General features: G+C 40.7%; 2 protein-coding genes across 3 annotated transcripts; both read left to right on the top strand.

The window, feature by feature from the left end:
- Positions 1 to 1,603: 1,603 nt before the first annotated feature.
- Positions 1,604 to 9,449, top strand: LOC109034531 (facilitated trehalose transporter Tret1). The gene is made up of 4 exons (XM_019047740.2): positions 1,604 to 1,985; positions 4,577 to 4,917; positions 7,061 to 7,890; positions 8,742 to 9,449. Exons 1-4 carry the CDS (start codon positions 1,934 to 1,936, stop codon positions 9,016 to 9,018), a joined length of 1,500 nt encoding a protein of 499 aa, XP_018903285.2. The 5' UTR covers positions 1,604 to 1,933; the 3' UTR covers positions 9,019 to 9,449.
- Positions 9,450 to 9,594: 145 nt separating this feature from the next.
- On the top strand, positions 9,595 to 18,908 carry LOC109034545 (facilitated trehalose transporter Tret1). 2 transcript variants are annotated; one of them, XM_019047763.2, is made up of 4 exons: positions 9,595 to 10,675; positions 11,747 to 12,835; positions 14,355 to 15,184; positions 15,624 to 18,908. In XM_019047763.2, the coding sequence occupies exons 2-4, from the start codon at positions 12,758 to 12,760 to the stop codon at positions 15,847 to 15,849; spliced, it is 1,134 nt and encodes a 377-aa protein (XP_018903308.2). In that variant the 5' UTR covers positions 9,595 to 10,675; positions 11,747 to 12,757; the 3' UTR covers positions 15,850 to 18,908. The 2 variants fall into 2 exon arrangements, with proteins under 2 accessions (XP_018903308.2, XP_072157287.1); XM_072301186.1 differs by lacking the exon at positions 11,747 to 12,835.
- The last annotated feature ends 6,013 nt before the right edge of the window (positions 18,909 to 24,921 follow it).

Here is a 24,921-nt window from a genome sequence, read left to right as displayed (position 1 = left end):
CGATTTTATTTGTTCGAAGTTTTCGTTCTAAGATTCACGGTAACTTCAGACAGAGAAAGGAATCAGAAATGAAGATAAACAAAATTACAGAGTTCTTTATGTAATACTTATCATATCCCTCTTTCCCAATAGTCAATTCGGGGATAATATTTTTTCTTGATCCCGATTTTCCGGGCCTTCTTGCATGCTCATTCTATTGTACAATAAAGATAGTTTCGCTTATTCTATGTCTTTTTATTTCCCTTTCTTTAGATAGGACTGCTATCAATTTTCCAGCCTCTACAAACTTCGCGCTACTTTAAAATGAGTTTTCTGGAACAATAGTTAAAATTTAAAAAACAGTATATAAGCACATACGGTAAAACTTTCAAGAGTACAGACATTTCTTCTTATCAAAGTCCCACTGGAAAATACCTACCAGTGGATGGTTTATTGAAGGCATCCAGCCTGATACAACTTCATCTTGTATACTGGTTATGAATTACGGATAAAAGAAAAAAAGAGAATCTCTCGTAAAGACAACTTTGAAGCTTTTTCTGAAAATGCCTCTGCGTAAAATAACATCGATTACAGTATCATACGGCCGTCCACGGCAACAACGCCGTAACTCCAATCAACACTTTGCATTTTTCTTCCGCACATACTGTTCTATTGCAAGAAAACCTGATCACGAAGATGCTTCATTTTGTAAATTTGAATTCTCAAAGAGATTCCGCAGTTATCTTATGTGCTGGTTACACGCTCAAATTTCCATCAATTTCCGATCAAATGGTGACTGGTACGCACCATCCACCATCAAATTTCTGCGGCCTGCAAAAATTTGATGGTAGATGATGGAGCTGTGGGGCTCATCCTTCATCTGATTTCCACACAACCGTGCTTATTTCATGCTTATTTCAATCAACACGCTGTTTTTAATAAGTTTACTGATCAATCTAGATAACTCTCGACCGCCATCTTGGTCATCATTTTGATCGGAACTTGACGGAAATTTGAGTGTGTAACTGTAACCAGGCCAATTAGAACCATGAAGGATAAATGGTCGTTGGTTTTTCGGTAAAGAGCAGAAAAAATCTAGAATGGAGTTGCGGCATTTTTGCTGAGGACGGCAGCACAGGCAGTGATTGAGGTACAAGGTTAGAGGAATAAATCACACGAAGGATAAGTATCCTGAAAATTCTAGCATTGACATTTTCAAAGACAAAACTCGTTTATTTTTTGGGGTGGAGCGGGGGGGGGGGGGGGTAGGATGGGGTGGTGTTGTCTTAGCACGCACTAATGACTTTGCCTTGTTGGCTACGATTCCGAGCAATGTACAATTACTTTCATGGTGTAATGCGAATTCGGATACTTAGTGCGTCGAGAGGGCCTAGAAGATAAGATAACCAATGTTTTGCTAGATTCCACGCCCACTACTTATCGATTTAGAAAGGACCGTGACATTTGTTCGAGACGGATCAACACCGCGAATATCGAACTAAGATTCACACAACCAATCACGTGAAACCGATAAGAATCCCGCCAGTTTGGCTGAAAATAGTTGACAGCTTAGCGCCAGCATGTGATTCGTCGATCGGAGTTTCGTACTTTGAGGGCCGGTTCTCGATTGGTTCTTTCGATGCTGAGTGACGTCATCGTGAGTTGTTGACGTCACGTTCGGTGTAAACTGGGCTTTGGACGACTTGAGAACCATCACCGATGAACTTGAGCTCATTCTATCCGAAACGCTACGGACGCGACGACGGGAATATGTGGGGAAATAGTCAGTTGTGGAAACTTCACAAGTCAATCAATTGTCCTCGGTGCCGTTATTGTTTCGAGTTTGAGCGTGAGTCAGAATATCCCAGTGATTAATTGAATTGAAAAACTGCAAATCGTGGAATTTGCCAGTTGTATCTTGTGAGTGACTTCCGTAGACTTCAATGTGTGCAACATGTTTAAAGTGTCGAGAAGTATCTTCCGGCAGACGTTGGCAGCCTTTTGCTGTAAGTATTTATGTATTCATCGTGCACTGAGAAAAACTGGACTTTCGCTCAATTTGAAGTGTTCATCGTCGATTGAACTTTTCACACTGGAAAAAAAACACATTGGATCTAGAGTCCAGACTCTTAAAAACATCGACAAGAAAAAATACTCTTGATTCAATCAAGCTTTAATCAAGAACCAAGCCTCTTCATTTGAGCGGATTTCCTTTTGATTCAAGCTTAAATCTGATCGAGTCAAGAGTCCTTTTTCTTGTCAATGTTTTCAAGAGTCTGGACTCTAGATCCAATGTGTTTTTTTTTTCCAGTGCGGTGTCAAACCAAACTATTGCTCTGTCAAACCAAACTCTCGGCACGTCAATCAGATGGATTACATTTTCCAATAAGGAACCACTATCTGGCTCTCCCATAAAAGCACATACCTGCATAGGAAAACATTGGTATGTTTGTTGTTTATAAAATGGGCCAGAAATAATGGTTCCTTATTGCAAAATGTAATCCAGATCTCCTCGGTTTGTGCGTGGGAGCGATCCTCTTTTACGAATGCATACAATTTGAGGTTGTGGACACACGAATCAAAAGTTTGGTATCGGATGGGCATCTGAGTTTGTCAAACCGAGCTTTAGGTTCGCGTAACCGAAGATTATTTTTAACAGGTGACCACGAGAAAACAAGTTTTCTCATTCGCGCCAGGAATATCAACTTCGTATAAACGGACGCGTGCGTAGAGATGCGTCCACTGAGAAAAATGAAAAGCTCAATATAGAAAATTCTATTTTTAAGTCACATGAAGAGACCTTTTTTCAATTTAATGGAAGTTGAAAGTTTGGGATAGCCAACTTTATTTCAGTTAAATCAACTGAAAGATTTGAGGTATACTAAAGACTGAGCGTTTTGTGAAATTTACCGACTTTTTCTTTATTTTTTTTTTTCAATATGGAGCTATCGCTATTTGTTTTCGAAGTCAAGACATCTGGGGTGTAAAGACGCTTGACTGTATCTATGAAGTTGAAGGAATGGGAACAGTTCAAACCTTTGGTGTAGCGCCGTAAAGTCCAGTGAATAGAAGCATTATTCAGTTTCATAACGTACAAACTTAACATATTTCCATTCCCCATGACTTTATTGTTCACAAGTGGATGATGTTCAGAAAACAACCCGAGAGTAAATATCCAGGCATACTGATTTAAAAAGTTTCAATTTTAAGTGAGAAACCCTTAAAACCTGTTATAAAAGTTGGCCATTCCACGGCGAGTCGTTAAATGCCATCATCGAGGCCAACACCGAAAAAAATAATATGCTGTTTTAGCATCAAGGATGTCAAAAATGTGTCTGGTGATCTCAAGATGCTGCCTTTACTGCCCCCGCAGTTGAATTTGCATTCACAGGATGTAAAATTAACTGCGGGGGCAGTAAAGGCAGCATCTTGGGATCACCAGACACATTTTTGACATCCTAGATGCTAAAACAGCATATTATTTTTTTCGGTGAATGAACGGAATAAGGAGGGAACGGTTTATTGAGAGATTGAAAATGAAATATAATTTAAAACTCTTGAGAACTTTGCAGTTGTGAGGAGACGATGGTTTTGAAGTGCAGATAGCAAACGTCTAGAAAACTCACTCGCGCCGATAAAAAGAAGGCACGGATTTCAGCACTTTTCATGACATAATATCATGCCTTGAGTTCCAAGATATCTTAACTTGATCGACAAATATAATTAATTGCAACAAGGATGACCTTCATGGTACCACTACTCAAGAGCAACTTTGAAGAGGTTTATTGTCAAAATTCTAATCTTTTCACTCCCTACTTTCTTACTGGCGCCAAATTCATCAAAGAAAAGACATTACACAACTAATCAAGTCACTTTTGGAGAATTCTACTGCTTAAGAATAAACGCCTTTCAATTTTATTACATCGATGGCATTTTTTTTGGAACTCCCTATATCTCAATTGCAAAATTTAAAAATTCTCGCGGATGTTTATTTTTCAAACCACAATAAAACCAATATAATATAGCGTCAAATTCTCAAATTCGCTTCTCAGAATAAAAATTGGCACAGTAGAATTGATATGATTGGAAGATATTTACTCATAGCAAGTAAAATCTTGCTTGATTCAAGGAATTTTTTTCGTATTCAAGAGGACATCCTCTTGACGTCATATTCGAGAATATTTCTGTTTAAAAAAAGTCGCTATTTTCCGATGTTGAGAGAGGAAGTTTTGGAGCTCATTCATACTCCCGTCCAAAAGAACGCCATAACTCAATTCCAGATTTTAAAATTCTTTTTCAGACAAAATTCTCCGTTTCTAGGAAACCTAGTCACCTCTTTGCCTTATATTTTTGTTGGAACCTCCAAATGGTACAACACAGTTATTCAAAAATTGCAGATGACGCATAGTTACAGCTTCTCTTGTAAAGGAACATTTTTTCTAAAAAAAATGTGCCAAACTGGAATGGAGATACGACATTTTTGCTATAAAAGGCAGCATGGGTATGTTGCTTTTTCTTGGGTTTCACCAACCTAAACGCAATTCTTGGACGTCCATGTTCCTAACCACTAACCAGTGACACAAACTTCCATGTGCAGGTTCCATCGGTCCGATGACGGTGGGCGCAATCGCGGGTTGGTCAGCGTCCGCTTTCCCAAAAATCCGAAACGACGAGCTCAACTTTCGGCTGACTCTTTTCCAAGAGGCATGGGTCATCAACACCTACTACGTGGGCATCATGATGGGCCCTTTGCTGGCCGGCATCGCCATGGACGCCATCGGCAGGAAAACCACCCTCCTCCTTTTCAGCATCTTCTCCATCGCCAACTGGACGTTGGTCATCCTCGCTTCGAATGAGTACATGCTCTATATCGCGCGGGTTTTCTCCGGACTCTGGGCTGGCAGCGTTTTTACCGTCTGTCCTGCTTTTCTTGCTGAGGTACTTTTTTTTTTAAAAAAAAAAAATCAAAGTATACTGTCAATGAATGAGAAAGAGTTCATAGATACTGGATGAAACGGAACGCATTTAAATGAAAAGAAACTGCATCCATTGTTGCATGAGCCCAGTCGTGCATGTATTCTTATGAATGTAGGGGCTCATTTCAGGATGGATATGGCTCCTTTCGATTCAAATCGTCCAAATATCCTTTAAATTTTAAAATTTCCTGATTTTTTAAGTAATTGAGGAGTGAAGATGCTATTCAAGAAAGTTTGAGTGCAATCTGAGCTATTCTAAAAGTTTGGCTAATCAAGGCAAGTCAATGCTAGGTGGCCAATTTCCAAAATTTTTTGCAATCGGGAGGCAAAGATGTAAAAGAAAGAAGGAAGAGGAGCAAAGAGAAAAACGAGAAGATGGTACACGGGCTTTATGTCCACTTTTTTTACGTCCACAGACTTTTCGTCCACAGTTCTAAAGCCCGCACTATTGTTAAGTCCATTACATAAACGTCCACTATGTTAAGTCCACAAATGTACCTATTTTAGTCCGTGTGTAAAATTATATTGACATTATCGAAATGAGAAAATTAAGAGAGAACGAGGTGTTGTTATCGTAACTCATATTTTAAATGAAATGTTAATTTCTTCTTTTGATTCGTCTTTTCAAATTGTTTTTGGTAAATACTTGGTTTCATTTCTACCCTTGAAATTTCCGATATAAAATATGCCTGAGATGTACATTCTTTTTTTTAATGAAATTGATTACTTCATTTTAAAAACATTTACATTTTTAAAACGTGGTAAATATTTGTAAAACCTATTCCAAGCAATGGCATCTATATGAATCTCAATGAGCCGTAGTTGTGATGAAAGAAACTATACAAAAATTAATAAAAGAGGAAAAAAACTAAGAGGCACGCAATTTTTTCTTTTTAACTTATTTGTACATCGACCTCCTTGAGTCAAATACGTTCAATCTTGAGCGTTTAGTTGCGCTTACACCACGCTGCAGCACAGTAAAAGTCCAAAACATAAAATAATAAATTTGAATGCTTTGGAAATCATTAAATTTGACACGAAACCACTATTATATTTACAAAAAACACATTATATTTTCCACTAGTACATATTTATTTTTCATCAGTTTAAAAGGGAATAATTAATGCAGATAGTGCAAACATTTTTAAATCATGAGTTGAAAAACGCTGATTCCTAGAGTTTAAATATTAGAGCCTAACACAGAGCGGAGCGACGTGTTAGCAGCGCAGAACGTGCACTGGCGCCTACAAACCTAACGGAATACTTCACGCATTGCGCAACGCGTGAAGTATCCCGTTAGGTTTGTAGGCGCCTATGCGCGTGTCACGCCGGTTGCCTACCGCGCCGCAACGCTTTAAGCAACTATTTCGCGTCAGAGGCGTTGCACAGTATCCTACAAGATTGAAGGCGCACGAAATAACTAGTTAAAGAGGACTTTCAATTTTTACTGCATCTGTCACTGAAAAATGTTTAAATTGGCATTGAAGCGTTTCCTAGGCTATCGCTTTGGTTTTCATCTCATCATATCCGTACAGTGTACACATGAACATATGTTTTTATCTACTCTTAGAGTCTGTTCTCTTTCATGACTTGATTCATGAATGAAATGTTTTTAAAAATGAAGGTAGTAGTGGTATGCATTTATTTTCGAGGTGGTTCCTGTCATTTAAATGAGAAGAAAAAAATATGGACCTAACATGTCCACAATTTGGACAATTTTGGACATATTCATGGTTGGACATTAAATCATGTGGACTTAATAAAGACTGGACTTAACGTTTAGTGGACATAAATAGCGGTGGACATTTATTTAATGGATGAAAGGTAGGTGGACATAAAGTCCTGGAAGCGTCTCACCGTGCAGATAGGTGCTTTTATGGATGAACTAGAAATGGACGTTTTTCTGCCAAACGGAACTATGTGCATTAAGACATGAGCCCTGAGACCCGTAAGGAAATATGCATAAAACAGGGCTCATGTCATAATGCACATAGTTTCGTTTGGCAGAAATACGTCCAAATAGTAGTTCCTTATTGCAAAAAGTAGTCCACTTTATCTTAAGGTTACTTTTTTCTTAACCCGGCCGACAAATTATCTTGTTCCAGGTACTACAACCCCACGTCCGCGGCAGCCTGGGCTCCTTTTTGATGAGCATGTACTTCTTAGGCAACCTCTACGAATACATCATCGGCCCGTACGTGTCATACTCCACATTCGGTATTGCCTCCTGCATCCCCTGCCTGATCTTCGCCGTCGCGTTCCTCTTCATCCCCGAATCCCCCTACTACTACATCATGAAAAACCAACGCGGAAAAGCAGAGGCCTCCCTCAGCTGGCTGCGAGGCGACGTCGACGTCAACCAAGAACTCGACGCCATCGAGACGTACGCCGTGGCGTTCATGAGAAACCGAGGGTCGTTCAAAGACGTCTTCCTCAACGAGAACTACCGCGCGGCACTCATCAACGTCCAGGCCATCTACTTCCTCCAGAAGCTCTGCGGGATGTTCACCGTGCTCGCCTACCTGACCGTCATCATCCCTCCATACGTAGGCCCTTTCACGTCTGAGAACTGCACCCTTATCGTGGGGGTCGTTCTTTGGATCTCGACCACCCTCGCGGCTTCCCTCATGGATCGAATCGGTCGGAAGAGGCTCCTCGTAATCTCTAACGTCGGCATCATCGTTACGATGACAATTACTGGATCTTGGTACTATTTGGACAGTACGGATTTGGATCTCTCGGAGACTACTTATGTGCCGTTTTTGGGGTTGCTGATATATGGGATTTTCTTCTGTCTCGGCCTGGGGCCTATTCCTACCCTTTACCAAGGGGAGATTCTGCCCTCAAACATTAAGGCTCGCGCTTGCACGGTTACAACGATGTGCTCGGCATGGGCCTCTATTTTGAATACGACTCTGTTCGCCATTTGTATCAGGTAAATTGAATCAGATGTTTTTAAATGAAAGTATTGTTAATATTTTCTGAGACGAGACAAACGTTCCGTCTTGGTTGAAAATTTACCGAAGAAAAAAAATTCAGAAAGTACAAAAATCCACCCCTAACTTCACAATCCGTCAAGTTCCTTGCAAAAAAACGCAACTAAATTTCAACGTTGCCAAATTTATGTTCGAAAATGTCATTTTTATCAGGAGAATCTTGGGAATTTCTAACTGATAATTGCATTTTCTTATCATTTTACTGATTTTTCCTCTGATTCTGTTTAAAAATCAGAAAAAAAAATTTGACAAAATTGCACAAGTGCACCCTTTAAAAAATTGAATTATTTGTGTCAATTTGCAACCTTGGAATGGTTACGTTCCTTCATTCGAAAAACGACGAATCTACCTCAGAAATTTTCGCATTTTTTATGCGAGGGGTGTGGAGGACAAGGCGCTTAAGTGCAGTTATTGCTATTTCTAGAAATACGTGTTTAAATTGCAAAAGTACATGGAGCCTCATGGTAGAAACGCAGTTTAAGCTCATTTTTTGATGCTTTAGAGTTGGGTTTTAGTTGAGAATTTCTCACAGAATATACTTTCAAACTAGTCTAATTAGTTGAGGTCATGAATATCTTAATTTTTTCAAAAACTGCCGTTATGCGCCTTGCCCTCTAAGCCCCTCATTTTTACTTCCAATTGATTTTGCCACCTTTTTTTCAATTTAAATTTCATCAGTCATTTGAGCTTACATATTATAATATTTTATTTAACATTTTATTTTACATGTTTTGGTTATCGTTTCTTATTATGATATGTTACATGTTTCAATTATTATTTTGATTTCCAGGTATATTGGCCTGTACATCAACTTCTTCCTGTTCGCGGCCACCTCAGTGTTCGGATTGTACTTCGCGAAGTACCATTTCATAGAAACGAGCGGGAAGACGCTACAAGAGATTCAAGAAGAACTCATGAAAAGACGGCATCGAGGGAAATTCACGGATGACAAGAAGTCCCCCGTAAATGCAAAACCAACCATTTACACAGTTCCGATGCCAAATGCAACGGAGAAGGTTGAAACCAAGAAACATTTCGAGAAGGATGCTAAGTGGACCGACGAATGATCAGTGGTGTTTTTCTGAAGTTGGCAATACTGAGCTCCCATATTTTGTTCATCCGCGTTTTTACAATACTCTCTTTCTTCGCAGAACTGTATGCGAATAGTAAATACAACCACTCATTTAACTTACAATTCTATGTTTACAATTTTGGATAGAGTAGATAGGAGGAACAGGCGCCGGTCATCTGATCCGGAAAGGAACAAAACCAGTTGCGCTGATGACGTTCCACCGGTTGGAACGACACGCGTCGGCGTATTATAACATACCTGCGTGCAAGTGGGTGATTTTAAACACAATTTGAAGTCTCATCATTGAGAGGGAAATAGGGAGGAAAATAGAAAATTATATTTTCTAGTTACAGTTTATGTAAAGTAAAGTGTATGTAAAGTAAGTTATGTACAGTAAAGTTTATAACAAAATGTTTTGATACCTTATGTCGTATGGTGTTCATTGAATACATACTTTTGTCCGTAACAACGCCGATGAAATAGTTATTTTGCAGCATAAATTCATGAGGATTGGAAGGACCCAATTGTCCGATCGCTGCAGCTGCGGTGAAACCGCCTCGAGGCGCGACGGCCCATGGCGCCTACTTGCTGCCGTTTTTGAAGGGTCTCGGGGCATCCAACCGTCCCACAAAGAAACAGTATTTGGACCATTACTCTTGAAAATTTTATGGGAAAATGCATTATTACATCATCGTTTTCGAAAAGTTTGCCTTTTTCGAGTTATATACGAGAAACCGCCGAGAAAGGACATTTTGGGTTCATTCTTGGGAGAAAAATCAAGTTTTGAGGGGGAAGGGGGATTTATAAAAAAAATGAACATGATTCTTGTAGAAAATTTTGTTAGGAACAAAATCAGTGACTTGATATTTTTCTCTATTCTGCGTATTTTTCGAAATATTTCGCAGAAACCGATTTTTTTGGTCATCTTGGGCCCTTTCCCCGCCCTTAATCGGAAAGCTCATCTCCAAATCTTTTAGTGTTTTTCTTGGGACACCAGGGGACTCAATTAAATCCAAAAAAACTGAAATTGGCTAGCTCTCAATGTTTGACTTGCCGGGCTCTATTCTGGGCTGTCGTACAGTGAAAAAAAAGTTACGGAATGTATAGACATACCGTCCATTCCGGACTCAGAGGCCGAAAGTTCCGGGTCCTGGAGCCGTGGCTTCGATTGTTCCGGGTGCTAGGCCCGGAACTTTCGGCCTCTGAGCCCGGAACGCGGACAGTATATCTATATAGCCCATAAGTACGGCTTCCTCGGCCGGAGTTTTTTTCTCAGATGCCTGGACTACTGAAGTTCACACAGCTAAACCCGCGATACCGATAAGAAGCCCGTTTCTTATCGGTTATAAAAATTCATAGCAATAAAAAACCCTCATTCAATTCGAGACGACACAGAGGCGACGACGGAAATATGCTGGACATATAAGGGCCAATCGTCAGTTGTGGAAACTTTACAAGTTAATCAATTGTACTTGGTGTAAGTAATGTTTCTAGTTTGCGCGCGAGACGAAATATTTCAATGATTGATTAAGTGCAATAACCCGGAAGTTCTCAAATCGTCCAGTTGCACGAGACCTGTGTAAACTTCGTTGTCTGGAACATATTTAAAATGTCGAAAAGCATTTTTCGGCAGACTCTGGCAGCCATTTGCTGTAAGTATTCATCTATTCTCCGTTATTCACCGCACACTGAAAAAATGTTGCTCTTGTTGGCTCAACGTTAACTGTTCAACATCGATGGAACCATTCGGCTTGTTAAACCAAACTATTGCTAGTTCAAACCTAACGTTCTTCAGTCAAACAGATCTTTCGATTCGTGGAAGTGATCCTCTTCTACCGATGCGTAAAATTTGAAATTGTAGACGCACGAATCGAAAGTTTGATATCGAATGGGCTTCTGTGTTCGTTAAACCAAACTTTAAGTTTGCGTAACCGAAGATTATTTTCATTTAAAGAGCTCGAGAAAGCAAGTGAAATGCAAAGTTATTTCATCGCGCTAAGTATACTTTCTATAAGCGCAGTGAACGCATTTTGCAAAAAAACGCGTCCACTGAGAAAAAGTGGATGTTGCAATATTGAAAAAATCCATAAAATTTAAATCGTAGAACAAAACCTTTTTTCAGCTGACACATCTATCCACTTCCCATGCCTTTACTTTTCGCGAATCAATATTTTTAAAAAAACAACCCAATGTCGAATCTCTAAGCATGCCGATTTCAAAATTTCAATTTTAATCGAGCAACTCTTAAAATCTGTTATGAAAAATTTGCCAATCCATAGCGGGTGGCTTTCATCGAGGTCGATGATAGGAGAGAGGAAGGCTACAAATTAATCAAGCGATTAACGATGCATTATTATTTAAAATCTCTTGAGAACTTTGCAGTTGTGAGGAGACCACGTTTTTGAAGTGCAGACTACCACTCAAGAGTGACATTTCAGACGGAGTTTTAAAGTAAAAATCCTAATCCTAATCTTTTTAAATAATTTTTTACTGGTAGCGACTTCATCAGAGAAGATTAATCACATTTTTTAATGAAGTCATTTTTTGAAAATTTGGCTGCTAACCAATCGATACTCATTTGCGATTTTGGGCTATCGATTTCGGTAAGCGCCTACGGGCTGTGGCCGGCCGATCCATGAGTTGCGATCATCGATATTCGAGACGCAATTCTTGTACATTCATGCTCCTGATCACTGACCCATAACCCATATTTTTATGTGTAGGCTCCGTCGGTCAAATGACAGTGGGCGCAATCGCGGGTTGGTCAGCGTCCGCTTCCCCAAAAATCCGAAACAACGAACTCAAAATTCGGCTGACTCTATTTCAAGAAGTATGGGTCACCAACACCCTCTACATCGGCATTATGATGGGCCCTCTGCTGGCTGGCATCGCCATGGACGCCATCGGCAGGAAAACTACTGTCAACACCTCAGCATATTTTCTTCCTTACATTTTTCGATTTCCATTTTTAACTCTAGTTTCAGTCAATCCAGTCCTTATTTTCTGTAATGATTAACGATTGGTTTCGCTAATCATGTTATAAAGTTTGTGATGAGATAATTATTTCGGCACCAGTCAATCTTTTTGAGTCAGGATTGACAAACTGACTAAGGAATGATCGATAAAGGATAAAACAAGAGTTCAGACGAAATAGCTTGTATTGACGTGATGAAGGCACATATCACGGATTTCACAAATTAAATGTCACTAAGTTACACAGCGTTAAAGTTGAAGTGAAGAGTTGCACTACTGATGGAATAAAACCGATGAGAGAAAGAGACACGGGTTGTGGGTCATAGGGATGTTAAAAAGACCAAAGAGAGAGTTACACAGGTCGTGGGTCGTAAGATGGTAAAAGACCTGAGAGAGAGACGTGGGTCGTGGGTCGTAAGATGGTAAAAAGACCTCGATTTTTAGGCAACCCACGCTTATACAGTCTTGCTGACGTCACGGGTGGTGAGACAACAAGGCTACGCGTGATTGGTTGGCTATAATCTATGTAGGTATCAGTTGCAAGTCTAGTAATTAATTTTATGGGACATTATTAAAGATTGTATAGGGATAAAGTGAAAGAGTCGAAAATAAGGACTGGATTGACTGAAACTAGAGTTAAAAATGGAAATCGAAAAATGTAAGGGAGAAAATATGCTGAGGTGTTGACAACTACCCTCCTCCTTTTCAGCATCTTCTCCATCGCCAATTGGACGTTGGTCATCCTCGCCTCCAATGAGTACATGCTCTACCTCGCGCGGGTTTTCGCTGGACTCTGGACCGGTTGCGTTCTTACCGTCTGTCCTGCCTTTAATGCTGAGGTACTTAAAAAAAAAAAAAAAAAAAAAAATCGAAACAGTGTGACAACTTTCTTCAAATAAAATTTCCCTGCCTTTCACATGCGTATGTTAACAATGAAAATAATTTTTACGAGAGAATCTGGTGACAAGTTCCGACTCTCGCAGAAGGAAGCTACAGTGCGATCAGGATATCAGAGTTATTCTTAAAATTGTACGATTCGAGAAAATTTAAGTTCGGTCTCAGATTTCTAGATTGTAATGAGTTGAAAGATGAAAAAAAAAGAGAAAAGATAGAGAAAATTAGTAGACACAGAAAAACAGAAAAGGAAAAAAGTGTTTTGTCTGTTTTTATTTTTCTTCTTCTCTTTCTTCTCCGATTCCTAGTAGTCCAACCGCCTGGTAGCTAAAAATGAGGCTACCTGGAATTTTGGGTACACAGCGATTTTTTTGGCTTACTTTATGTTTCTTGGGTCGTTGAATCCGAATCTGAAGTTTTCTACCGCGTATCTGGTGAGCATTTTCCGCCATTTTGAAAAAATGGCCTAAAAAGGCCTTTTTTTGCGGTTTTTTTTATGTAGCGGCTACGCATGAGAAAAAAATCCCGGATTTAGCTAATGTTTTGAATAGATGACAAAATTTGGAAGAAAATGGTGTATACATATGCTAAGTTTGCTTAAAAATTGAGGAAGATACAGCATCGTGAACATCGCGCCCATTCACGTTTTCGCGGCGCACCCGTTAACGCGTGATCCGGCTCGCCGCGGTCAGCTAAGTTCCGAAGCGTTCCAAAGTTCCGAGATCCGAGGTTCCTCAATTTTTGAGCAAACCTAGCATATTCATATACCATTTTCTTCCAAATTTTGTCAGCTATTCAAAACATTAGCTAAATCCGGGATTTTTTCTTATGCGTAGCCGCTATATAAAAAAAACCGCAAAAAAGGCCTTTTTAGGCTATTTTTTCAAAATGGCGGAAAATGCTCACCAGATACGCGTAGGAAACTTCAGATTCGGATTCAGTGACCCAAAAAACGTATAGTAAGCCAAAGAAATCGCTGTGTACCCAAAATTCCAGGTAGACCTACCAGGCGCCTGGACTATAGTGGGTTCTCATCAAATATACATTAAGAAACTAAGGTTCACATCTATCTAAAAACGGTTACCCTCCTAAAATAAGCCAATGCGATTTTCCTGCAACAACCAATTCTCGAAATTTTCTGAGTCGACCGTTTCTTAATTTAACTCAATATTGGGGTTTCTTTATCCTTGAGCCTCACTGAGAAAAAACTATGGCTTATAAACCTATTAGAGGTAAATATGGAACACCACTAATAGTAGTACCTCTACATATAATAATAGCACATATACCTTAGTTATGGTACGGGGTACCTTAATTAGGTACAGAGACCTTAGTATGGTTCACAGACCGAGAATCATTAGTTTATTTACGACTATTATAGGTGTTCCATATTTACCTCTAATAGGTTTATAAACCATAGATTTTTCTCAGTGTTGACCCGACTGCCAAATTATTTTGTTCCAGGTGTTACAACCCCACGTTCGAGGCAGCCTTGGTTCCTTCCTGATAAGCATGTACCTCTTGGGCAACCTCTATGAATACATCATCGGCCCCTACGTGTCGTACTCCACATTCGGCATAGCTTCCTGCATCCCCTGCCTGATCTTCGCCGTCGCGTTCCTCTTCATCCCCGAATCCCCCTACTACTACATCATGAAAAACCAACGCGGAAAAGCAGAAGCCTCCCTTAGCTGGCTCCGCGGCGACGTCGACGTCAGCCAAGAACTCGACGCCATCGAGACGTACGCCGAGACTTTCAAGAGGAACCGAGGGTCGTTCAAAGACGTCTTCCTCAACGAGAACTACCGCGCGGCGCTCATCAGGGTCCAGGCCGTCTATTCCGTCCAGAAGCTCTGCGGGATGTTCACCGTGCTCGCCTACCTGACCGTCATCATCCCTTCAAACGTGGGCCCCTTCACGTCCGAGACCTGCACCCTTATCGTGGGGGTTGTAGTTTGGATCTCGACTATTCTTGCGACTTCCTTGATGGATCGCGTTGGAAGGAGATGGCTCTTTGTCGTTTCCAATGTCGGTATCATCGTCACGATGACCATCACCGGTGCTTGGTACTATCTGGACAGTACAGGTTCGGACCTCTCGGGGACCACTTATGTGCCGTTCTTGGGGTTGCTGCTCTATGGGATTTCCTTCTGTCTCGGCGTGGGACCTGTCCCGAGTCTTTATCAAGGGGAGGTCCTGCCCTCGAATATTAAGGCACGCGCTTCCGCGGTTACGACAATATGGTCGGCATTCGTCTCTATTTTGAATACTTCTCTGTTTGCCATTTGCATCAGGTAAATTAAATCAGATTTTTTCATAAATAGATACACTGCAAAGTTTTTGAGGTTTTGAAGAACTTTTACACTAAGTTACATTAAGATGAGACATTGAGACATTATGGATCAGGATAATATGAGATGAGGAGACACGAAATGGCATAAACCCAGCTAAATCGAGATAAATCAGGATTAAACGGGCATACGCGTAGCTCGGTCAATTTTCCGAGGGGGCTTGGCCCTCCCACAACAAGGGGATCCAAAGGGTACGGAATACCCCCCCCCCCAGTCTAGAAGGGGGTGTGGGGGCTTCCCCCGGAAGTTGCCACAGTAAATCCTCGTAACTTAATCAATTAATGAAATGATCAAAGGTATAATTGCGGAGCATCGAGACCCGTGACTGTCACTGGCTTTTCGTTACTTAATTTTATATTTTGATTTCGATTTTGTTTTACAGGTATATTGGCATGTACATCAACTTCTTCCTGTTCGCGGCTACCTCAGTGTTCGGATTGTATCTCGCGAAGTACCATTTCATAGAAACGAGCGGGAAAACGTTGCAGGAGATTCAGGAGGAACTCACGAAAAGAAGAAATGGAGAGAAATTGACGAATGATGAGAAATCCCCCGAGGAAACCCTTCATTTACACCGTTCCAATGCGGAGTGCAACGGAGAAGGTTGAAACCAAGAGACATTTCGGGAAGGTGGTTTTCTGGAGTTGGCAATACTGGGATTGCTCATTTTGTTCAATCGCGTTTTAAGTAGAGGACCTGTGTACGGGAGGGTTTTGCCATCTCCATGCCGTTTGCGGTGTCTGAAAATCTCTGCCTCTATGTTATTTTTTTAAAGGAGAACAGATTGACATCATTCCTCGAAGTTTTTGCGGAATTTTCTTCGCACAGAGAAGAAAAATCACGGCAGTTTTAAAGAATTGCCGTTGTGTAGTTGCCCGTTCAAAAAATAAAGTACGACAGGAAGTCTGCGACGTCGTAAACCGAGCTCTGTGATTACCAACTGACACCGTCGATATATGAAATGTGTAGGGAATAGAAAAATGAAAAGAATACCAGAAATCATCAATACTCAATCAAACAAACACTGATAAAATATTTGTGTTCTTGTGTTACTTTTGGTTTTATAAGAATTGGGACAAAAACCAACACAAATTTTGTGTTGATTTTGGTACAGTTTGCATTAAATTTAGCACAGCAAATAATGGAGAGACTGCAAAGATGCAACCCTCCGATTGCGACGTCGGTATCCAAAACTCGTTTTTTATTAAATTTCTTCAGGAAAACTAGCTGGCATGTTCTTATGAAAGTGTCAACCAAGGGCTAGGGTTTATTTTGTGTTTCCATTCCCGTACAAACCTAACTTTTGTGTTGAAATTTCTCTCTGTGAAGATTTGTTTTTGGTTGAGTAATTGGACGGATATAACGTCAGATCAGCAGAACTACATTAGATGTTGTCTAATTTTTTTTTTCAATTATTTTTTTTTTTTTTTTGTAGTTCAGTTCTTTGTTAAAATAAAAGCAACTCGAGAAGAAATTAGACAACCTGATGACAGTCAGTCTGATTCCGGATAAATCCACCTAGTTATTCACTGTTCGGTTATCAGTAAACTTGAAATTCAAGTGACCCTTTACATACGTGGTTCACGATAATTTCTCACTCATACTTCGCTTAAAGAAGTAAAAAACTTGCATGCTTATGCAGCAATAATACAACTCAAACTCTTGACTTTTTATTTTCAATGATGATTCATTCTACGCGAAAACACATTGTAAGAGGGTGATGCATCTGAAACTTTAATATTTCAATTACTGTGTTGCATCAGGATTGTACATTTTTAAGAGCTATAAAACTACTTCCAAAAAGAATTGTTGATTTTACAATTAAGTTTACTTTTTTATTTACTATGTTTTCCCGCATTTTTTGCATTTACACTTGTGATCAAGTTTGCGATTTTCAGATGTAAATCACCCTTAAGAAGACACAAGTCTGTGTGGCGTTTTGCGATTCCATAATGGGTCTGTTGCGGGCAAAATATATTAAGCTTAGTAAATAGACATTAATTCCTTGAGTGGGATTGCACGTGAATCAGGATGGCAAGGGACGCATCGAAAAAGTCTTGAAAACGACTCCTTAGAGTGATCCGTGCAGTTTGTAACCAGTGGCGTGGCGTGATTTGCGATATATCGATTAATCTGTCATTTAAACCTGTAGAAAAGGATCGTAGAATAAGGTGTTCGTAGCGAACACCTTGATGATCGATTCTTTACTATGGCTTCAAATGGGGGATTATCAATACATCATAAAGCACGTCACGCGACTGGGTAACACGTTCGAATTTTTTGCATCCGCGGGTATACTTACACTTTCCCTTTTTCGCCAACTATACGATCTCAACATGCTGTTTCCAACATGGTCGTTTTAAGCAAAGATAAAGCGGCATTTTTATCTATTGATTTTGATCCGTAGTCTCGAACGCCATAGTTGAAACATCTGATTACCTTTTTTGCTGAAAAGCCCGGTCTTTATTGTGCAGACACAGACGACGGCGCACGGTGGATCGAGTCAATTGGAGAGGTCGGACAAAATTTAGAAACTTTAAACGCCCATAATTCCGTTCATAAAAAATTTTCAGGTTCTAAAAGTAGTTCCATTGGTTTCCTCGTGAAATTTTTTCCTAGGGACACCCCTTGAAATTTAAAATGTGACGAAATAGACATCAAAATTTGCAGTTTTAGTCAAAAATTTTATGTCCGACCTCTCTAATGGACTCAACCCACTGTGCGACGTATGCTAACGGTTTTTTGGTTTAAACAAAGGACACTGGGGAAAAAAAAACACATTGTATCTAGAGTCCAGACTCTTAAAAACATCGACAAGAAAAAGTACTCTTGATTCAATCAGATTTTTGCTTAAATCAAAAGGAAATCCGCTCAAATTAAGAGGCTTGGTTCTTGATTTAAGCAAAAATTCGATTGAATCGAGAGTACTTCTTCTTTTCGATGATGTTTTTAAGAGTCTGGACTCAAGATCCAATGTGTTTTTTTCCCAGTGTAAGTGAGTGCAAATGCCGGAAATGATTATCTTCAACTGTGTTCATCTGATTCTACTGCATTATAAACCCATAAAATATCCGTTTGATCTTTCAGTCCCATAAGTACGTGCGCACGTAACACTCAAAATGCAGAACAACCAACGCTGCACCAATTTCACATACATCACACGAAGAAACGATACCAATAAATGTATAAAAATACCTCTCGATGGTTCCCAGTAAATCCCGGTCGGCGAACATATGTCAGTCGAGTAAAAATGATAAATACGCTCATAACCTCATTCTGTTCGTGCGCGCCCGTGTACGGCGTACATACTATCCGCGCTCACATAAATAGATATAATTAATTTTTCATACCGAATTCGCTCTATTTGCATTGCCGTGGCCGCCATGAGTCATGCGTTCCGAGAGGGCAGAGACATATAGGCCTCATCGCTCACTCTGCCCATCTGAATTCTTTCGACGGATCTCTTATGCAAAACCTCGCCACGAATTAATTATGATACCGCCACGCTAAATCAAAACAGCGCAACTCGACTATCGAAACACGACGCGGATGCGCGATTGTGCGTGCGGCGCGACGCACTCACAATTAATCTCCCACATGGGAAAAATCTCAAGCACCGCGAATACTTCATGCAGAATTAATTGTGTCTGTTTAACGTGTACTTAAAAGTGTAACTTACACACCAACACGGACGCACTTACACACCAACACAGCGCAATGGGACGCGGAAAACTTATGGGACGAACGGGGCTCTTCGCGCGTATGCGAACGTGTTAAATAATTAATTCCGCCGGGGGGGGGGGGGGTGGAACATTGTGCCTGCGCGGTATGTGTTACCCGGGACAAGTGCAATGCGAGGAGACCGAATTCTAGCGGGGATCGTCCAACGGTATTGGGGACGTGAGGTGAGATGACCAGGGAGACTGTGTCATTGAAATTAACGCGCGCTATCCTGTCGGACGGGTCTCGGTGGCGAGGCGTGAGATCGATTATCGAAATTTTCCCATTTGAAGCTATGGTGAAAAATCGATTATTGAGGTAGCGATCCTTTTCCGTAGGTTTAAATGTCAGATCAATCGATGTATCGCAAAGCACGCCACGCCGCTGACGGGTCCTCCCGGTGTGACCCTGGTGTTGGGACGTCCCGGTTTGCGTATGGGCACGTTCGCCGTGTCTTCTGGCTTCCAGTAATTTTAAACGTTTAATGAAGAAAACTTGTAGTTGGGAGATTTTTTTTCAATTCGGTTCGGATTCTAACGGACAGCCGAGCGGAGGAAGGTTTTAGCACCGTGAGAACGTTTCGTCGTCGAAATATCACGCAGAAACAGGTGGGCCCACCCTAGGAGCATGATACGCTTAAAATATTTTTTGAAGGATCGTTGAAAGCGGTACGATTTTTTTGTAACGTTTCCTTAGAACGGGGGAAAACTACAACGTTTCTAAAACGACTTTGAAACGTGAAAGAGGATAACTGCCGTGCTAAGCGAGAACGCCGTAATTCCATCATGATTTTCCCGCGTTTTTTGAAACTTTATACTTTATAAAATAAAAACTGTTTTACCCATGCAACTCAAATTTTCAGGTTAAGTTCTTGATAGTATTTGAGAAAGAACTCTGTAAAAAAAAACCTGTCCCAAGGTACACAAATTTTACTGCTATGATACATGGTTTCCAAAGAATTTAAAATGACGTTTTGCGTTGCACGTGGTGATAATTATAAAGTTTTAAAACGTCTCATGATATAATCCGTAAATTTATAAAAATACTCGTTGAATATTTTTTTCACATTTAAAATTGTATTAATGATGTGCTGTAAAACGTAGCCGAGACGCCTTCCATGTTTCGTTCATGCAATAATAACTCAAGCAGAAATAGTTGCTGAATTAAAACTTACAGAGCGCCTTCAAATTACCGTATATGCAACATGGACATCCCTAGAGCAAGAATAGTTGCATTCGGTCGTTTTCGTCAACATCGCCACCCGTTCGCGTGGTGACTTTCCGTATCGATGGTGGAACTGCAACAGCGTGTATCTCGGTTTGCGGCGCTGCAGATTTCCTGTCATAAGTTATTGGAAAACTGCTGAAAGTATTTTTTTTTTTAAATTTTAGAATTTTCCCTCTCTTTATGAAGAATATTCTAAATTTCAAGCTGAGATGTTAGCTCGGTCTCCATTTAAAAAATAATGTATGAGCGGAGATTCCGAAACACCGCAACTGAGATTTACGCTTTTCTGCAGTTTCACCGTTAGTATTCTGCACGAATTTCAAGCTACAAAGTTCGTTTGTTTCTCCAAAAATGTAAAAGGAGCGGAAATTTCGCAACACCCCGATGGAGATACTGGGTTTTTTACTTTAGCCATCGATATTGTTTCTCGCCACCAATCACTTGATTCGAGGACCTCATTCCAGGGTGTCTACTAAAACATGCTGACCAAAAATCAGTACTTTTACAGTACTTTTCCAGTACAATCCCGAGAAATTCCGTACCTTCTTCACAGAAAAATTCAGTACTTTTTCAGTACCTCCAATTGTCGAAATTAAAAAAATTCCAAAAATATGAAATTCTCGCCCATATTATTACCGCTCTTAAAAAATCAGTACTATTTCCGGACTTTCCGGAAATTCCGAGCTTGTAGGCACCCTGCAATCCGACGGTGTAAAATCGGGACGAGATCCGGAATTTTGAAACATCGCGATGGAGATACGCCGTTCTTTACTTTAGCCGTCGATATTGTTTCTCGCCACCAATCACCTGATTCGAGGACCTCATTTCGACGGTGTAAAATCGGAACGAGATCCGGAATTTCGAGCCTTCGACAAGAGGTCTTCCAGAGTCGTGCGGCGCGGACTGCGGACCGTGGACCGTGTCGGATGAAAAAATCGCCGGACGACGATAGGATCCGGCCGGAGTCGCCGTGACCGGGCGCATGCGCGGGGCGATAAATCAAAAAGCACCGCTCTCGAAAACCCAAACGCCGCACAATGGATCGAGTCAGTAAGAGAGATCGCATGAAATTTGGAAACTTTAAGCGCTTACAGGGTGTTTATTAAAACAGGCTGGTCAAAAATAAGTACTTTTACAGTACTTTTTCAGTACATTCTCGAGAGATACAGTACCTCCTCCAACAGAAAAATTCCGTACTTTTTCAGTACCTTCATTTGACGAAATTAGAAAAATTTCAAAATTTTGAAATTGCGACAAAAATGACAAAAAATTAAAAAAAAATCCGGACCTTTTTGCGGAATTTCCGCACTTTTTCCGTACTTCCGGACCACCCTTAAAAACTCAGTACTATTTCCGGACTTTCCGGAAATTCCGGACTTGTAGACACCCTGGCTTATAACTCCATTTATACAAAATTTTGATGTTCTAAAAGTGGAGCCATTGGTTTCCTCGTAAAATTTTCCTTCTGGCCCTCCGTGGCATAGCGTTACGAATTCGTAACAACGTATTTTTTTGGATTTTTACGAATTGAATCTTTCCTCTGTGGCATGATTTTGCAAATTTGCATTAGTTTTATCTGTTAGTGAAAACTGATTCCCAAAATTTTAACATTATGATGAAAAATTTGGTACGCCATGCTTTTTATGCAAGACACAAAATAGATAAGTGTCCCGCAAAATCTGAAATCCAAAATTAATTCATGCCATAGAGGATTATATCACCCCTTGAAATTTAAGATGTGACGATATAAGCGTCAAAATTTGCAATTTCAGTCAAAAATGTCATGTCCGACCTCTCCCATTGACGCAGGACGCGGTCCACTGTGCGCCGGCCCGGCCGGACCGCGATAAATAAACACTCAACTCGACTCGACGAGGCGTGCGGCCGCCGGGCAAGGGCAGGGGCGCCTCGGAAAAATTGCGAAAATTGTAAAGCGCGCCGTGCAAATCTCCAATCCAGGATCGGGACGCCACGCCGACGTCCGCGCGTCGCACTCGCGGTCGATTTTGACACCGACGCGAATCCCTTAAAGCATTATAAGGGACGAGGGGAAGTGAAAATCGATGAAATGGAGAATAGAGAATTTGCGTTTGTCTGAAATTTGATACACTTCGTGTTCACGTGGAAACTACTGAGTGAACTGAACATAAGAATACCCTTGGTTCATGAATTGAAGAATTATAGGAGATGATATGACAAAATGATCTATCTGCTAAAATACGTGTGTTTAAATGGGAAATGCCGCCTGATGACGTCACTAGGCGGTGCATTTTCTTGCTTTTAAATCTATTTTTATACTATTACCCATATCAGAAAAAATTATAAAAAATACGGCGAAATCAATTCTTTAAGCACTCTCAGGTGAAGCAATAAAAAATTTTCATGCAACTCCTCCATTTGCAGATATCGGAAATTTTATGAATTTCGTGTTTAAGTGGAAACATTCTGAGTGCACTGAACACAAGGATACCGCTTATACATTTGGTGATTACTCATGACGAAATTCACTCAGACTGCATATCTGATGCTTCAAAATTCACAGATTTTTTGGAGGAGACCCCTAAGCCTCTCTTCCGCCCCCCTCCTCCCTTCGATGTGTCTGGATCTGCCAATGACAGATGAGAGAATGATTCTTCGTCTCATGAAAGTGCTTGATGATTTTACAATAAGCTCATATTGATGTTTACAATTTTTTTCGAGATTGTCAATAAAAGAAAAATATATGCTTGAAAATTGAGAGCGGCTAAAGTCGTTTCCTTCAGATAAGAACGGATGGGCGGATCAGTGATATGTAGACTCCATTTTGCAATTTGGAACTATAAAATCTGGCTCTTCTGGAAGCACACTAATGTGCATAGGGAAACCAATGGCACGTACGTTGTTTTTAAACCGGGCTAGAATTTATAGTTCCAAATTGCAAAATGTAGTCCATATTTTAGAGATTAGTAGACCTGTCAGATATGCCTTCACCTTTTCAGCGAATTCCGTGACTTTTCCCGGTTTTCCAGACCGCTGCACAGTGGATCGAGTCAATGGCAGACGTCGGAAGAAATTTGAAAACGTTAAAAGCTTATAACTCCGTTCATACAGAACTTTCAGGTCTTAAAAACGGTTTCATTGGTATATCGTTGTGAAATTTTCTTTCGGTGAAACCCCTTAAAATTTGAAATGTGACGAATTAAACATCAAAATTTGCAGTTTTAATTAAAAATTTCTTGTCCGACTTCTCCGATTTACTCGATCCACTACGTGCACCGGCAACCCTGACACAGTATCTGAAAATTTCAAGGCCGCGTAGTGGCCAGGGGGCAGAGCCCCCTAATATTCATAAATCCTTAAAAAAAGGGTCTTATGAAGAGAATTTTGGCAACATCCGGCAGCATTCTTACGGCGTTTTTCCTTAGCACGGCAGTATTGTTATATTAAGTTATCAGCCGCCTACGTGGGGTGGAGTCAGCGAGTAACGAATCAGGGAATCAGCGCCTGGCTGATCCCTGCCCCGAGCCTTCGGCGTCGTGTCGCCCTGCCACTCTGGACTCAACCTTCTTCTTCTTCCTCGGGAATCAGGCGTCCAGCGTAAATCATAATAATTGACGCGATTCTACCCGTTGATTCCGACGCGCCGTTGTTGTTGTTGTTGTTGTTGTCCGCCGACTCGGTCCGTCCCTGTATGACGTGGTGACGTCTTCGAGAACCTCCACGAAAACCGAGGGTCTGACCCTTGCGAGCATGGGGAACTACACTGGCGTGCAACGCAAAAACGCCGTAAACACCATCTTACATTTTTTGGTAACAATGTATCAAAGCAGAAAAACTTATGTGCCTTGGGGCAATGTTGTTTCAGAATTCTCTCGCAAAAACTATCAAGAACTTAACCTGAAAATTTAAAGTGCATGGGTAAATCAGTTATTATTTTATAAAGTGTTAAGTCCCAAAAAACGAAATAAAATCTTAATGGATTTACGGTGTTCTTGCTTAGCACGGTGGTATAGAGCTTGGTTGTGGACAAGTCACAGAGGGCAATTCATCGATGGGGATCTACGGGGCATTGCATTGGCGAATTCAGCAATTGGCAACACCGGATTTCCTCCATTTAAACCTATGCTAAATAATCGATTTTTGTCAGAGCACCTGGCTCCTCCAAGAATCCTAAAAAAGAATTCCTTCCAGAAAAGATATATGGATGGCTGAAGTGCGAAACCACGTGTCTCCGTTTGCTACACGGAGAAAAAAACTTCGTGCGTGGGACCCGAAGTTGAGGTCATGTGGATCTCTGAAGTTTTAGGATCACGTACATGTATCTAAAAACTTGAGGTCCAGCTGCCGAAGTTTGGGTCAGATATCTGAAGTACTTCGACATATACCGAAGGGTTCGGGTCACACATCTGAAGTACTCCAGCACATACCGAAGTGCCTCGATGTCTGAGCCGAACTTCGGCAGCTCGACCTCAAGTTTTAGGATGCGCGATCAGAAAATTTCAGAGATCCATATGACCTCAACTTCGGGTCCCATGCACGAAGTTTTTTTCTCCGTGTACGTTGCAGACTTCCTATTATATACTTCGTTTTTCCTGTGAACAAATTTTACTACGTATTTTCTTTAAAACTGCATCGACTAGCTTCCCTGGTAGCAGAATATTCTAGGTGAATTTCAAGCTAAAAAGTTGGCTTGCTACCCCCCGAAAAAGTAAAATTTGAGCGAAAATTTTCGATGGAGATACGTGGTTTGATGC

The sequence above is a fragment of the Bemisia tabaci genome, chromosome 6 (assembly GCF_918797505.1).
Source record: "Bemisia tabaci chromosome 6, PGI_BMITA_v3".
NCBI classification, from domain to species: domain Eukaryota; kingdom Metazoa; phylum Arthropoda; class Insecta; order Hemiptera; family Aleyrodidae; genus Bemisia; species Bemisia tabaci.
This window is presented reverse-complemented; position numbering and strand designations above follow the sequence as displayed.